At 39.9% G+C, this 17,175-nt stretch overlaps 1 protein-coding gene across 1 annotated transcript; it reads left to right on the top strand.

Moving 5' to 3' along the window:
• The first annotated feature begins 6,020 nt into the window (after nt 1-6,020).
• LOC116212022 (aspartyl protease family protein 2) lies at nt 6,021-7,757 on the top strand. Its single transcript, XM_031546597.1, has one exon. The coding sequence runs from the start codon at nt 6,157-6,159 to the stop codon at nt 7,555-7,557; it is 1,401 nt and encodes a 466-aa protein (XP_031402457.1). The 5' UTR covers nt 6,021-6,156; the 3' UTR covers nt 7,558-7,757.
• The last annotated feature ends 9,418 nt before the right edge of the window (nt 7,758-17,175 follow it).

The raw sequence follows: 17,175 nt of genomic DNA, 5'->3' as shown, positions 1-17,175 counted from the left end.
ACAGAGTTAGTTCATGCATAAATACACGACAACTTTCTCTATAGGTTTCCCGGTCATATATATGACTAGGTTGGAGCTGAATGAGCCAAGTACATGCGTACCTACACTGGAACCTTGTCATACTGTCACTAAGCTGCATACAGTACTGAGTACACACGACCCAAAGTACATGCTTAAGTGATTTGGAATGATCCATGAACCGGCTGCGGAGAACTCCATACGTATACCTAATCTCGATATGTTCGGATTTAATAAATAAGCTTGAAGCATCAAATTTGCAAGGCTCAGAAATCAGTACCCACAGCCATAATAGCATTGAATGGATGAAATTCATCAAATCCGCACAGACCGGCCCTGGTAAAGTATGAAAGCACGGTAAGGGGGGAGCTAAGGGAGCTAGTCCTGCAAAACTATACGAATTAAAGAAGAGTGGAGATAGAGAAGGCCATAGCTATCTAGGCAAACCCTAGGAAACCCTAAGACAGAGAGAGATAGAGAGAAGGGGGAGAGAGGGACAATGATAGTGATGCGTTAGTGGTAAAGAAGAGATATCTGTACCCTCCCCACTTACTCAATCTGCTTTTAGGGCCAGAGAGGAGTGAGGGGGCTCACAATGCTTCTTTGACCGGGAGACCCCTCTTGTGGGTGTTGCATTGTTCACTTCCTCGACTTTCCATTTTGATATTTTATGGCTTTTTCCACTCTGTCTCTCGCCTCTTTCTCTTCTCTTAAACATTTATTTTTTCGTTCCAAGAAAGGCTGATGGCCTAATACGATATAATATAAATCCTGTTAGCTAAAGAAGCGCGGATAGTTTCCATAAATAATATCGAATTTAAAATTTCTTGATTATCGAGTAAAAGTATATGCCATTACACTATAACTTATTTGATAAACATCTTTTTTTTTGGTTAGTTATATAAGGAACTTAATTTTGATCTCTATGTAGTTCATTTATTAATGGAATTCACTTGAGTAGTCAAAAAAAAAAACTTAGTAAAGGAATAAAAGGAATACAGAATGCACCACCAACGAGAATCGAATCTAGAATTTTTTTTCTTCACAGGAGAGGACGCATGCGATTGAGCTCCGCCCCCTTTTTGTATGGAAAGGTCGTTGGATCTTTATTATTTTGTACTCTTAATGTGTTTATGCATCACTGACCTTGCTCTAATTTGTGGATCCAGGCTTGCCACATATATTTTTGTGTAAATGTTGCTCTTTTTCTTTAGGTTAATTAACTAAGTTTAGAAGAAGCAATAAAGGATGTCCGCATATATGATCGTGGGGTACGGCGGTCGACCACTAGCTTGTCATGCGGTGTAAAGAGTAAGAGTCGACCTCCATTTTCGGCTCGAGCTGAGGGAGGTATATCTATGGGAGCTACACTGATGCAATTCCATGTATGTTTTATGATAACCATGGTCGCTGGATACTTCATGAAGAATTGAAAGGAGAGCTATACAAGCACTAAACCTGGGAGGGAGCTAAGAAAATAGAAGAGGAAAACAGATCATTAGAGTATCATCAAATTAGAAATATATTAGGATTGCATCGATTCCCCAAATGTACTCTCACATTAATTGTTCTATGTGATTGACTTAAATAATCTAAATGTTACGTATATAGCTGTGTCTCTGAGCATACAGTCATGTAAATCGAGTCTATCAATCAATAGATATAACAATTAAATGATACGTACAACTCGATAGATACTCAAGTCTCTTAGGATTATGTGAACCCCTAACATCACCACCCCATCACCCTATATATATGGGTTTCTAATGGTTCGTGCTTCTGTATATCTATGTACAAATACAATTATGTATCAGCTGCAAAAGATCGATCTCTAAAGATAGTCCGATATTTGGCCCAGAATAAAAGAAGATATTCCGATATTTATGGAAAGCTGAAAACAGAAGTAAAGCACAGAACCCCGATTTGTGGTGTCAATTCTACATGCTTTCAGAATGAAAATGATTGTTAATGGCGAATTGAGCTTGACGGATGATGAGAACATATATTTTATCATTAGAGAAATGGGGAAGACGGAGCAGAAAAGGACCCCCAGGAAAAAGAGAAAATTTATAGGAAAGGGAAGATGATTGCTCGTAAAAGGTCTACACACAAGATATAATTTCTTTTTTTTTTTTGGATGATATAATTTAGTAACTCTTTGTTGTATAATACCTAAAAATAGCTAGAGATCCATGACCAAAAAAAAAAAAAAAACCAAATAGCGATTGATGCGTACTATTTGTTGGTGGAAGAAGAAGGTCTCGCATGTCAATAATATTAGTGGAACACGGAGTATGAGAGCACGCAATGTCGATATGTATGTAGGTATGTACAGTATGTATATGGAGAGTTCTCGTATTATTATTCGATATTTTTGAACTTTCCCAGATAATACTTTAACAAGAAATGTCTCACTATGAATATAGTGTTCGTATATATCCATGACTTAGAACTCATTAAATTGAAATTTGATACTTATCCCATACAGATAATAGTTGTACATATATAGGTCTAATTCATAAATTGGGGACTGTAAGAGGATATATACGAGTATGATCTTCGAATTAATTGGTCTGAATAGTAGGGCAACCGTCGAGTTGTTGCCAAATCGAAATATGAGGACGGCAGGTTTTATGGCAGTTGGGCTCCATTAGCTTCATTCCCGTTTGATGTCCCCAATAATTGTTTCCTTAAAACAAAGCATCGATGATGAGCGCACAAAATTCAAAGGCATCCTCCCCTATTTTTTCATCAAAATTCATCACTAGATTTTTCTGATCTTATTTGACTTTTTCTTTAAACATGTGCTCTCCGCCCACCCACACATATATGGATTCTCGTCAGAGATATTATTATGACAAAAATTTTCAGTGAATTATTAAGGACTTTTCTAGGCATGGGATAAGGCCGATATGCGTCATTCAATCATGAAAGTGAAGTAAATTCTTGTGCTTAATTAGTAATGTAAAAAGTTTTGATGAGCGTACTTGCAATTTTAAGATATTCACTTTGTTTATTAGATAATATTTTGCCTTGGGGGCGGCATAGATCAGGGAAACCATATGTAGATATATGTGTGTGTATATAAATATATATATATATATATATATCTGTGTGTACACCGGAAAAAAAGAAAAGAAGATATATGTATATATGTAGCTTAGTTTTGGTTATTAAATTATAGTATAATTATATCTGAAGAGATTATTAGTTTGATAATCATGTGTATAATTGTACACCATTATATAATATGTTTAACGGTTGAATTCGGTTGTCTAGACTCTCATCAAGCCCATGCTTGTGAGACCATGCATACATCGTACGTACGTACACCTTGTGTGTTGGTATTTATGGCTCTTTATATTATTAAACCCAGTCTTTATATTATGGATAATTTCGATAGTATTTATGTGGTGTCTTCTGAAAGTAAGTGAAATATTACACCCTAAATGGTGAGTCCAGTAGCTGGTCGTCTTATCAAAACATTGAAAAATAAGTTGGATGTGCACATTTAATATTTTTTTCTTCCAATATGTACCATGGTATCCAAAAATCCCATAAGCCATGCATACTCAACATTTGATAATATAAATTTTCATGTCAAGTCATATAAGGCTGTGTGATTAGCTAACTCAAATCGGAATTAAGTATGTATATCCGGCTCATATGTGCAATATTAAATATACTCTCGACAACATTATGATATATGGTTAAATTCATGCGGCTGCATATGTTGGAATTATTAATTGGCTCGCGATAAGTGGATGATAGCATGCGAATCATACACCACAGACATAATACTTTGCCTATGATATCTTTTGATGTTGATGATACTTGGCATGGAGCAAAAACAAAGAAACATGTATTAATAGGTGTTAACATCCAACGGGCCCAACCCTCTTATAAATTTAGGATTATCTTTGTATATTTTTAATGTGGGATTAAGAATCCTTGACACCCACAGCATGGATTCATAGTCGGGATGAGACCGGACGAGATGCGAAGTCAGCACGCTAGCAAGGGCAGTAGCATGTAGAGTGATGCGTAGCGTGAGTGCGTAGATGCCAAGTGTCGCATAATAAGCATGCTGGCGTGTGATCTAGACCTGACTCTGATACCATGTTAAATATCCAATGGGCTTACGGGAGGTTGAGCCCGTATGCATTCTAAAAACTCAAGCTGATTAGATGCGAGATCCAATCATTTTATAAATTCAAAATTATCTTTGTATATTTTCAAGTATCCATGAGAGTAGGGTGTCAATTCATATCCATTGCTACGTATGGAGATAATTTGAATATGCATGATCCGTGTTAAAGTTTAAGTTCTCTTGATCGAATAGATTGGGCCTTCAGGGGCCAAAAACTACTCCTTTTTTTTTTCAATCGTACTTTATTGAAGGAGCGCAAGGACACAAATCCAAGAGATAACAGAGCACCAAATAAACTTTATAAATCATGCGTTTAAATCATGTAGGATAACCTGTTCGACTAGACTACGAAAACGATGCTCCTTCTACCTATATTAAAAAAAAAAAACAGAGAGAGAAAAAGGAAATAAAATTTGTTGCTCCTTGTAATACTTAACTAACATTATTCATTGTTCTAATTTCCAGGAAAATGCTAATTATTGCACTATAAAGAAGAGAATTTGCTGCTCCTTGTAATACTTAGTAACATCAGCTGTTTTTTCCCCAATTACGCAACAAATTGATAGGTTTTTGTGAAAAAACAGAGCCCAAATCCAAGAGAAAGGCAAAGCCCAAATAAAGCCCGACCCAGCAGTAGCCCCATCGTAAATTGATGGCGGCCTACCAACCAATCAGTCGGCAATTTCGGGTAGTAATAAGATCCCAAAATTAGATGTAACAAGTATTACACTAATTAGTCCGTGCACGTGCACGAGTTTTATTCTCAATAAATGTGAATAACTTTTATTGATGATCTAATTTGACTCGATCAATCCCCTTCTAACGTTCATCATTGAAGCAATATGATACGCTCCTCTTAACCTTTTCGTTTAAGCCAGCTAGGAGGACACAATTTAATTTGGTCTGTCCAACTTGATTAAGTAAACATTTTATTCGACCCGTGAGGTATCAGTGACAGAAAATCTACTGTCGTCTGCACGTGCATTAGTTTTTGTAATGGCACTTTGATTAATTATATTAATTTTGAATTTCCAATTATGATTGTGCTCGGTGCAGAATCTTTTCGCAAAGGTCGGGGGGCCCCAGGTTCTGGGTCAAACACCTGACTGACCGGACCATCAGTATGGCCACTTACAGCTGGCATCACACGTTTCGTCCTGCTACTGGTCCGGTAAAATGACAAACGGACAAATCATCGTTGGATATCAGTAATAATATACCTCCTCCAGGCCTCGGCCCGGACTCGCGACCCAATGCAAAGCCAATTGGACATGAAAATCGATATCAATCAAGAAAACTCATGTTAAATCCCATTTTCGATTTCATGGTAAGTTATTCACATCGTATAATAAAATAAATTTTTTAAATAATTAATAAAGTGATATGAATAAAGTGATTTGTCTTTTAATGTCGGTTTGTCCTAGTAATAAAGTGTTTTTAGTAACATCGTTAATTTTAACTATGAGGGAAGAATTCAAAAGAAATAAGATCAACTTACGATATTAAGTGCAGTTATGTAGATTTGAAAGGACGATTATCCAATAGCTCGGTTGCACAAAAATGAAGTAGAACCGTTAAAGCATCTACAGCTGCGGTGACATACTTTCTATAGTTAGCAATTTCCTTTTTTGATGTGAGATCTATTTGTGACCACTACAGAAGGTAGGCGCGTAACATCAAGTCGCTATAATCATGAACGACATGCGATATTGATGCGTAGATGTCTTGGGGTCTATATCGAAGTCCCATAAATGCACGTGTCAAATATCATCTTACCATATCCGGATGAGCCGATCCACGAGCAAGCCGATTTACGAGTAAGAATATCTGCTAGATCGGAGAGAGATGGAAGTTGTATTGTATTACATGCCCATGGAACTTTGGTCAAACCAAGTCATTACATTACATTACGCTTATATTGATATACGACATGATATACGGATACAATACGTCGTACCTCCTCCGTCCTTGGTATCCAAATAGCCTCTATGAGAGACTCTCTGCGAAACTCATCACTCACTCTCTCCCCCAAAACAATGGTGACAAAGTCGCCAGTCAGTCTCCTCCTCTTCTTCCTCCTCCTCACACTGGTGGCTCTCTCAACTGGCGAGTTCCTCAGGCTTCCATTGCTCCACAAAACGCCGCGGCCGTCCCCGTCCGAGGCCCTCTCCCTCGACCTCCGCCGCCTCAGTTCCCTCCTTCGCACCCGTGGTGCGGTCAAGTCACCGGTCACCTCCGGCGCCTCCTCCGGCACCGGCCAGTACTTCGTCACCCTCCACCTCGGCACCCCTCCCCAGCGCCTCCTCCTCGTCGCTGACACCGGCAGCGACCTCGTCTGGGCCCGCTGCTCCGCCTGCCGGAACTGCTCCGCCCACCCCCGCGGCTCCTCCTTCCTCGCCCGCCACTCCTCCTCCTTCCGCCTGCACCACTGCTACTCTGCCACGTGCCGCAGCGTCCCCCACGCCGCCCGCGAACCGCGCTGCAATCACACGCACCGCCACAGCCCCTGTCGCTACGAGTACTCCTACTCCGATGGGTCCGTCACCGCAGGGTTCTTCTCCGCCGAGACGGCGACGCTCAACACCAGCTCCAACCGGGTGGACCAGCTGAAGGGGCTGAACTTCGGCTGCGGGTTCCGGGTCTCGGGTCCGAGCGTGACAGGGGCGAGCTTCAACGGGGCCCAGGGCGTCATGGGCCTGGGTCGCGGGCCCATCTCGTTCTCCTCGCAGCTGGGCCACCGCTTCGGCAACAGGTTCTCCTACTGCCTCTTGGACTACACCCTCTCCCCTCCTCCCACCAGCTTCCTCACCATTGGAGGCGGCTCGGAGAAAGCCGCCGTTTCTGCCGCCACCAATCTCCGCTTCACCTCTCTCCTCACCAACCCGATCTCGCCCACATTTTACTACATCTCCATCAGGAGCGTCTACGTCGACGGCGCGAAGCTTCCCGTCAGCCCCTCGGTGTGGTTCCTCGATGAGCTCGGCAACGGCGGCACGATCATCGACTCCGGCACGACACTGACATTCCTGGCGGAGCCGGCCTACCGGCAGATACTGGACGCGATGAGGCGCCGGGTAAAGTTGCCGAGCCCGGAGACGCCGACGCCGGGGTTCGATCTGTGCGTGAACGTGACGGAGTTGCGGAGGTCATTGGCAGTCCTACCAAGGCTGAGCTTCAGGCTGGAGGGAGGGGCCGTGTTAGCGCCGCCGCCGAGGAACTACTTCATAGACACGGCGGAGGGTCTGAGGTGCCTGGGGATACAGGCGGTGACGGCGGAGGGGGCTTTCTCGGTGATCGGGAATCTGATGCAGCAGGGCTTCCTGCTGGAGTTCGACAGGGACAGGTCGCGGCTAGGTTTTTCGCGCCGCGGCTGCGCACTTTCCTCCTGAGCCCCGCAACCGGCCCCCATGCGGCCTTTTTCCCACGCGGGGCAAAGGACTCACTGAGTCGCATCGAATACGCATGGCGACCCGACCAGCTTGTCTTCTTTTTCCTTTTCTCTCATATTTTGATCATTAAGCATGCGGTTGATTTTCGAGTGGGTAAGGGACCCAATTTAATTTAATTTATGTTGATAAATATATTAATGGATGAGAATATATATATATATATATATATATATTTATAAAAGTAGATAAAGAAATTATTATTAAAAAATTAATTATAAAAAGTAAATGAATAATTTATTATTAAAAAATTAATTATAAAATAATGGTTGGGAAAAAAAATATGAGTGGAACATTATTATTAAATGATAGAAAAAAGTAAAATAATAATGATTATATTATTAAATTTGAAGAAGAGTATAGTAAATCTAATTAATTTTTTTTTCTTCCCAATGGTGAAATATGATCATAACTGGATTTTGTTATCGTTTTTCTCAAATATATATGTCGAGTCGGAGGAACACAAATCGATCGTACGTACAGATGTATACGCTCCAAACCTGTGATTTCCACGTCGAATAATTGGTGGTGTCCCGGTATAAATTGTGGGTTGCATTGCTGCTAATGTATTGGTAACGAGCCTGGCAGGGTCTTGCCCAACCCCCTGACCAGGCAACAATGGGCTCAAACACAACTGGGGCATCTAGTACGTTATCAACTTGCGAGTGTATCAATGCTAAGGTTTGTTTTCCGGAAATTTCTAGTATGGCTCTGTGTTATCGTGACATGAAGTCTCCCTACTATTGGATACTTTGTGAACCGCAAGACACACGGAACCCACACGTATCCAACGCGAGAAAATCATGCCAGCAAGATACGTAGTCATACTAGAGGGATCATTGTTTTCCTTCCCGGACTTTATTATGGCAAAAGAGTACAAAACATATCAGTTGAGCAATAGATCACACCTCATTGAATAACCCCAGAGGCAAAATCCAAAAGGAGATCTTTGCTCACTAACAGTCCCAACTACTCCAAGTACAGATCCATAGGCGGAAAGCTGGACCTGCTGACCTCCCTAATCTCCCAGTATTTGGAAATGCAATAGTTTTTAACTAATCCAGCTAGGTTTTAGATGGATCGGTTAGACTCAATTTTGTTGAAGAGCAGACCCTGGACTACATGATCCAACCAACCGTTCTTACCTCCCTTATTTATTTGTTTACATTTATTATTTTCTTCTATTTTTCCTTTTCTCTTGGCCGTAATATTAATAATCGCGGAAATTGGAGATGATGTTTTGTTCTACTGCTGGAACTTTGGTCATCAATTCAATGCATTTTATGGGCACGATGGGAAGGTAGAGGTCTAGAGAAAGGTATGCTCATTATTATTTTTAAGTAGAAATCTTCAATAATTTTATGGACAGTGGGCCAACCCCTTGTATCACACGACCTAAAAGGAGGGGAAAGAATGATGGGGATCAAAGCACCAATTGACCATTTTGCTGGGTAAAATGATATGACGAAAAGAATAATAAAAATTTTATTATTATATAAGTTTTTATAGTAAGTTTATTATCAATTTTGCATGGCGAGATAGGATCTGGCGAGAATAATAATAAAAAATTTATTATTATATAAGTTTTTATAGTGAGTTTATCATCAATTTTACATTTTGCACGGTGAAATAGGATCGTAGAACGTATGGAATTTCTGGTCCAAGTCCTCCCAACTCTATCCAGGGAGCGGTCATTGTACCCCACTACCCCACATTGAAGGCATCAACTGTTGAAATAATCAAACGGATCAATATTTGAATTTCCCCTTTTTTCCAATTGTGTGCAAGTAAGAGATAAAACCATTGGGTAGCATTATTCATGTGGAGATGAATCTCTAAATGCATGCCAAGTGCGACGAACCGTGCTATGTATGTCCCAACCTTTTGTACGTGTAGCACAATACTTGTATTGTACAATGATCCCTATGTCATTCTCGATGAATATTGAGTTTCAGGAAGAACCGCCACGGCGTACCACGGGCGTGCAAACTCAATCTCCCAGTGAAGCCTTGTGTTGGTTTGGACTTCAGAGAATGGACCACTAATTCCCATAATTAAATTGACGACATCTGCATTGCATCTTCCGGGGCCCAGCGAATTAAAGACACCAATAGTTAGTCCTTGTGTGGTGTATATCTCATGAGCATATTTGACAAGCTAGCAAGCTTCTGCTTGATCGGCCTAGACGAACCGAGTCTCTAGCTAGTTCAAGATCATTACGGACGAAGTCGATTGCAATACTCCACTGGAAATAATGAATATCCCGGGGTGGGGTGCAGGCTTATTTATATATCTTCTATATATGTAGTTTGCTCAGCCAACTAAAGCCAAACGGTTGAAAAAGAGGGCTAGTGGCCGAGCCAACTTTCAGAAACCTGAAAATGGCCTGACACTTAGATGGCCCCGTGGCTCTTATCGCCACCCCTCGCTCAAACCCTAACAACCCCCCCCCCCCCCCCCCCCCCCCCCCCCCCCCCCCCCCCCCCCCCCCCCCAAACCCTTTATACAAAAAGAGATGCTCCGGTTCGAGATGAATCCATTATTTCCATTTCGATATAACTATTAGAATATCAATATGCATGAAAACACAATAAATTAATTATTTACTGAGCAAGTCGTACAATTTCGACCATATCAACCTGGGACTACCTGTTCTTCTTCTCCAATGCTTTGATCCGATGCTAAATTAAGAAAATTCCAGCCGATACCATAGGGTGTTCATTTCTACCTTTTTCCTCTCAGAATTTGTGTAGACTTGTAGAGGAGCTAGAGATGTGACTGAACATAAGATTTCATCCTATTTATAATACACTCAACCTTGTATTTATACAATATAGGTATACAAGTATATACATCTGCCGTCTTACAATTAAGATTTTTTATTTATTTTTTTTGGTTGGGTGCGGCAAGGGCAAGGGGTAGATGTGGATGGAGGGTTGATCCAATAATTTGTAGCAGATAAATGACATTAAAGTGGGCAGAGAAGACTGCTGTCGAGATGGGGGAAAGCTCAGGCTCAGGGCTTACTCTCCATAAAATCATGTATATGGGCAGAACATTCTCACATGAATCCTCGGGCTCTCCCAAAGTTTAGCTCTCGGGGCAAAACATAATTTACAACTACTACTGTGTTGTTGTTTCGTAATGGACACTGCTCCTATTGATTGAGCAAATTAATCATTCAATTATATATATATATATATATGTTATCGATCGGTTTTTCATTAATCGATCGTCAATTCACTTGCACCTCATCCTTTGATGTCATTAAAAGAAGTTGCGTACTCTCTCAATCGGGTTCAATTCTCAAAGGTTGATTTTATCTATCCTTGACCACCTGATCATATATCAATTCAATATCCAAGTTCTAAGCCCCCATTTTGATTTTAATATATCGCTTGGTTCTCTAGCATCACGAACGTGACCTTTCTCGATACATAACTGTCTACAAAGACGACAACGGGAAATCAATTATTTACAGATATAGATCGATTTGTATTATCGTAGCAGATGAATAGATGTCTTTTGGTGGTTTCTTCCTTCGTCCAGAGAGGCAATCTTGGCACTTTGTACGTAAGTGATCCCAACACGTCTTAGGCGATGACCCCAAATTGATCCAAAATGTGCCGACATTTTGATTAACAAATTTGCATACTTTAAATTTGGATAAGAATCAGCTCTGCTCTCAAGTTTGTACAAATTTTTGTACACTTTTCGAATATATACTACCTACTGCTGTCAAGGATCAAATGAGACAGGAATCATTCAACTAACGCGCATCTGATCCTACTAGGAAATTTCAAACAGCTTAGATAAGGTGCGCTGTAATTAATGCTGCGAGATCACTAATTATCCGTGCTACGACACTCCTCTTGCGCGTCATTCCTTTTTATTGTCCACTTATAAAGAGTTTTCAAACAGTAATATAATTTAGTGCAGTGACACTTTTTTTTACACCAAGAACCAAGAGTTATTGAACCTATCATCGATGCTCGGAACATGTAGGCGCCAAGGCATGCTGAGGGCGGACGCTACCAACCACGATATGGACAAAAACATTTCTGCGATAATATCAAAGGCTTGGGCTTTGGTCGCCGTCCCAATCCACATCAATCCATGCCCCGAGTGGGACTCCTCATGTCTGGTTATGTTTGCTTATCTTATTCTATATTACGCGTATGTGCCTCTTCTACGATCAGAAAAGAAAAGATTTCAGTGTCGGGATTATTTTCGGGCTCTTGGTAGTTTCAGTTATGGGCCTAATGAGATTTTTTTAGTCTCACACTGAATCTCGATGGGCTGATTTTGTTCTACGAATAACCTATTGCCTGTAACATAGAAGAAGAGGGATAACAGAGGCATAAATATGGACTGTTCTAGTTATATAAAAGCCCAACAGAAAATCGAAAATGGGCTGTCGGCCCAAATAGAGAAAGGGTCCGGCCCAAAACTGAGCCCGATTGGTTCACTTCACGGGATAAAAGAATAAACAGGTGTTTAGAGGATCACAAAGTAACAAATAGAAACTTAACTTCATTACCAATTCTAAAACTTTTACCATGGTATTTTGGCAAAAACATGATCATATTGGCTAAAAGGGCAAAAAAAAATAAAATTAGTGGAATAACATGTCCATGTCTTGTGCACTGAGTTTTTTTTTTTTTTTTAAGATGGCATCTACAACTATGTAATAACGAGCACTAGCATAGCAATATAAGTTGAAATAGTGCGGGGTGAAATGAGAATTTGGTACATTAAATTAACCTTATAGGCGTGAAGGGACCAGCATAGAAGAGGTTACAAAGGAAACAAGGGGACCTTTTTTTTTTGGGTTAATTACACGGGGCAAATGCTCAAAAAAGAAAATCAAGAGGTACAAAAGCGACATATAGAAGTCCTTACAATATTGCCTAATAACGAGGGCTTAAGTCGTTAGGGACCGAATCAAGAACTAGAATGTGCACACCAAAGGAAGAGATCCCGCTTTTCGAGCAAGCAATCATCAGCATAGCAGTTTCCTTCTCTTTCACAAGTAATGGCGGACAAGCACCTCCCATTCTCGCGCAAGAAGATCATCTTAATGTCACGGACAAGAGATCTTGGAAGAGGTGCGCAATTTCCGGTGCCAGTGAGGAGTTTCCGAACCACCAAATTAAAGAGTGGCACTATCATGGTGCAATAATATGATATTCGTCCTTCGTAAGGTAATATGGGAACTATTATTACCAATCTTTCTTGCTGGAATGTGAAGAGTGAAGACTTGGACGCAAAGCATCCGGTGATGATCAGAGACACAATTGATCTTAGTGGAATCGAGAACATTTGTTAATCATAGGGATAATTGTCAATCATAATTATTGACCAGAATATGCAAAACGTAATTAATTAAGGATTAGCCGGCTATAAAGGAAACTCATACATACATACATACATACATACATATATATATGTATTCACATTGTCCTTTCATAGTTGGTGTGGTGAAAGTGTTCTAAACTTCGTCTTTACACAACATCAAACGCATTAGGATTCAATTATTGAAGATTATCAAGAAAATCTCCAAAAAGGGCCAGGTGGATGGACAGAAAACGGACGAGAGGGACACTTCCAGTCATGCCAATAAATAGTATATATGTAGTGTTGTGTCCAACATCCGGACGGAAAGATTTAGATAGAACATGTTGGATTACACATATTTCATTTAATCAATTACATATTTGAGCTTCTTCAACAAGCTGACAACATATAATTTGGGTCCTGTGTACTTGGCGTTGCACTACTCATCTCATATGCGTACTCCCTCAAACCCGATATGACTACTTATAAAAAATTAATTTAGTGCGTGTGACTCTCATTTTCCACTTTGAAATCGAATTGTTTTGACTTTAAATTTCATTGGTGAAATTTCTTGTATACCTTTTTTTTTATTAGTATCTTTTTCATTGTTATTTTTTAAAAAATTTTAAAGGTTCATGAGTCTCTTATGTAATACGAAAGGAAAAAGGGAGCGGATGAGATAAGAAAAATAATAAATAAATAAAGAAGCATTTCTTTTTGTCTGGTGTGTGTCATTTTCTATTGCTTTTTCCAATTCCAAATACACATGTTGGGACAAGACTTTTCTTTCGGTCTGCATGCTAACAGAAAGTGTTCATCATTGTCAAAAGAGCGTAAGCTTTAATCTGAAGCTTCTGCCTTCTCCACCTTTTAATCTCTCGGTCTGATTACATCATATGGGTTAATTAATCCCCTCAAGAAAAGCAAGTACATATGGCTGTTGTTCCCTTTTTATTTATCCTTTTCATGGTTTATGCTATATATATGAAGGATATAAAGTATATATAAGAGATGGCATGCTTTTGATGCCTTATAAGCATGTCACGAGCAACTGTGAACTCGAGTAGAGAGCAATAATCAACAATAAATTAGGAAAATTAGAGAGTTCAAACATAACACAATGCTTCCAAAATACATGTATTCACTACTCCGGTAACGTGCATTTAAATCAGAATCCAAGGATGCGGGTTCTCTAACATACTCATAATAATAATTTACTTATTGTAAAAGAACATGGAGCATATAAGAAGTGAGAGAACACTTCCAACAACATAAGGTAGCTCATGGTATAAGTGGTCATGGGAAGGCCATACATACAGAACCTCATGATAGGAAATCGAATTCAAATCTTATAGGTGCTGAAATGGAGTTGGAGTATCATTGTATCATCCGACTTCTAACTTCCTACTACTTTTATAGACCTAGAAGAGGAAGCTAAATCATGCTGGGAGGACAATTAATCCTCCAATTTTGAATAAGAATATATAAGTTAAGCACCCAAAATTTAAAACATAAAAAAAAAGAAGAAGAAGTAGGAAGTCGTTAAGAAAGAAACCCAATGATACAAGCATGCATGGTTAATTGTAAACATTGTACCGCAACTAAGATTACAAGCTTAGTCTGAACATGTCAGGAAATCAAAATATTTATCCAGTCGAGTTGCTATATGTTGAATGAGAAACTCCAAATCATGCAATGAGCGTGTAGTTGATTTGAAAGATGGATATTTATGGGATGCGCAGCTCTATGCAAATATACATGGGTCCCTCCCGTGCATGCCCGATGTATACATTTCACACACACAGAAGTTTCTCCTCTGAGGGGGATATTTAAACATGCAGATATTGTAATTTATCATCACATGAAGGCGAAGCTTTTCTTTTTCGCGCATATGATGCAAACATATGTATCGATCAAGGAGTTTGCACTTTGCAGTCAAAAACATGGCCCATCAATGGCTTATTCTTTTCAGTTCCCTCTCGCAAGGCAGCCAGCAATGATGCCTCTTCATGTGATGGTCCAAAGAGTGCCGCTTAAGCAAATATCAAGTTTGCCCTATAGCAACCCTATAGAGAGTTTTTTATTATAAAAAAATAAATAAATCAAAACACTTTTGGCCATTAATCGGATTTTGACACAATTATTCAAGTGAATAAAATAAAATAAAATAAAGGTAATTCCAAATCAGTTCAATTCAACCGTACTGATTGCAATGTTTCTAACCAAAAGGGCCGGGCTTGGAAGGGAATATATTAATTATATACATAGCTAGCTAGGTTTTGTGAGGTCAAAGTATGAGCAGAAAATAGATTATTAGGGCAATCAAAACTAAGTAGACAAAATCAGTACAGGAGGAAAGCTTTGGGTTGCACCTTTCGGCTTTGGGACAAAACATTTGAATATTCATCAGCTGCTGGGGAAGGCAAAGGCTTTTGTACCAGTATGCAATTGATGAAAGGGATGTATCATTCAAAGCACAGAAGATCAGGGTGTGTGTGGAATTTAGAACGCAGAGCAAAAGGCACCCCTCTCTTATATATGTGTCCCGCTTTCGGGATACAATTCATAGATACCTGGGCACATTCTTTTTGACTTCATTTCAGGGTGTAAGGAGGAAAAAAACATACATGTAGTGTATCCCATACCATATGTAGAATACTGAAGAGCATTGTTATAGGATGTTACATAGGAGAAGATAGCAACTTATAATTATGTGACAATTTATAGTACATAGTTATATATATATAGAAGACCAATTTCGATCTTGGGTGCCTAAATGATATTCACGAGTTTGAGCTCGTCTTGAGTTCGAAAAATATTGAAAAAGCCATCCAAATTGAACCCAAGTTTGTAGATCCCAACTAGCTATCTTGACTTGCTTTATACTCTAGGTGGCATGTGATAACTGGTAATCATGTTTTAAATTCTCGTGGCCCATAGGATTTCTATATTTGACTGTCACGAATTACCTGTAGTCCTGTAAACCATATTACTACTGAACTGGTAGCGTAGATACCCATACTGGGAGGTGGTATCTACATTATCATCTAAGTGGTAAACTAAAAGAATTGTTGTTCCAATTATATCCCATCGTCTTCCCTTTCTTCCCCTTCCCTTTCATGCTTTATAAGTACCCTAGCAAACTATATCCCCATCTGCTTCCCCTCAACATTGCTAACTATACCAAAATCTGTCAATGTTGTGTACCAAATAATATAAATAGTAGTAATCTATTTCGTAGCGACGTTCATTACCATAGTAATATAAATGTGCTGGTCATCCACCTCCACCTTAGCATGCAGAGTACCCTAATAAAATTTGTCAATATTTCTGTAGTGTCAGTTGACCCCATTAAATACATTGTGGAATATCTAACCCTTGATGATGGTAAGGAGAACAGCCGAGACGACCAAAATATTTCCAATTTAGAATATAAGGTGGGTTTCTTATATATACATGCATGACTGTTTTTTTTGTTATTACAAAAGAGACTCGTGTATCTAGTTCAAGAAAGTAGAAATCTAAATTCTAAATAAAGAAACACAAATAGTCTCAATGATGAAAATTGAACATAAAATCTTTTAATTACTTTTCTTAATAAAACGACAGCATGCATCATTGTATGTATGCTCCCTTTCCCGTGCATGAGTCCTTTGGAAGGTTCTTTTTTTTAGGTAGATTAGGGGGCAGAGCCCGAATACAAAGAACTCAAATCGAAACGAAACGGGATAAGGCGGCCCCTGCAATATCGCCTAACAGTAGTGAGAGCACCCCGTTAGGAGCTGAATGAAGAACATGCATCCCCAAGGGAAGATCAATCGCCCTCTTCGACAACCAATCCGCGCAAGTATTCCCTTCCCGATACGTGTGTTGGATGCAGACCTCCCAATCCCTCTGCAATAGATTTCAAATGCTCCTCTGCAGCGGCTGAAAACGCGGCGGACAAGGGTCCTGTCTCGATATCAATGTCAGAATCACCATCGAGTATATTTCAAGGATAAGTCGTCGGCACCCTACATTCCAAGCTAATTCCAAACCCGTTAAAACTCCCTAGAGCTCTGCCACCGTCACTGTTGAGACTCCTAGGCTCTGCATGAAACCAATGATCCATCCTCCACTGGAGTTCCTCAAAATGCCACCCGCTCCAGTGACTCCTTGCGAACCCCGAACAACTCCATCCGTGTTCAACTTCATAAAATCTTCCGGTGGCTTCACCCAGTATAT

Source organism: Punica granatum, chromosome 6 (assembly GCF_007655135.1).
Source record: "Punica granatum isolate Tunisia-2019 chromosome 6, ASM765513v2, whole genome shotgun sequence".
NCBI classification, from domain to species: Eukaryota; Viridiplantae; Streptophyta; class Magnoliopsida; order Myrtales; family Lythraceae; genus Punica; species Punica granatum.
The sequence above is the reverse complement of the archived record's forward strand: the minus strand, read 5'-3'. Positions and strand labels throughout refer to the sequence as shown.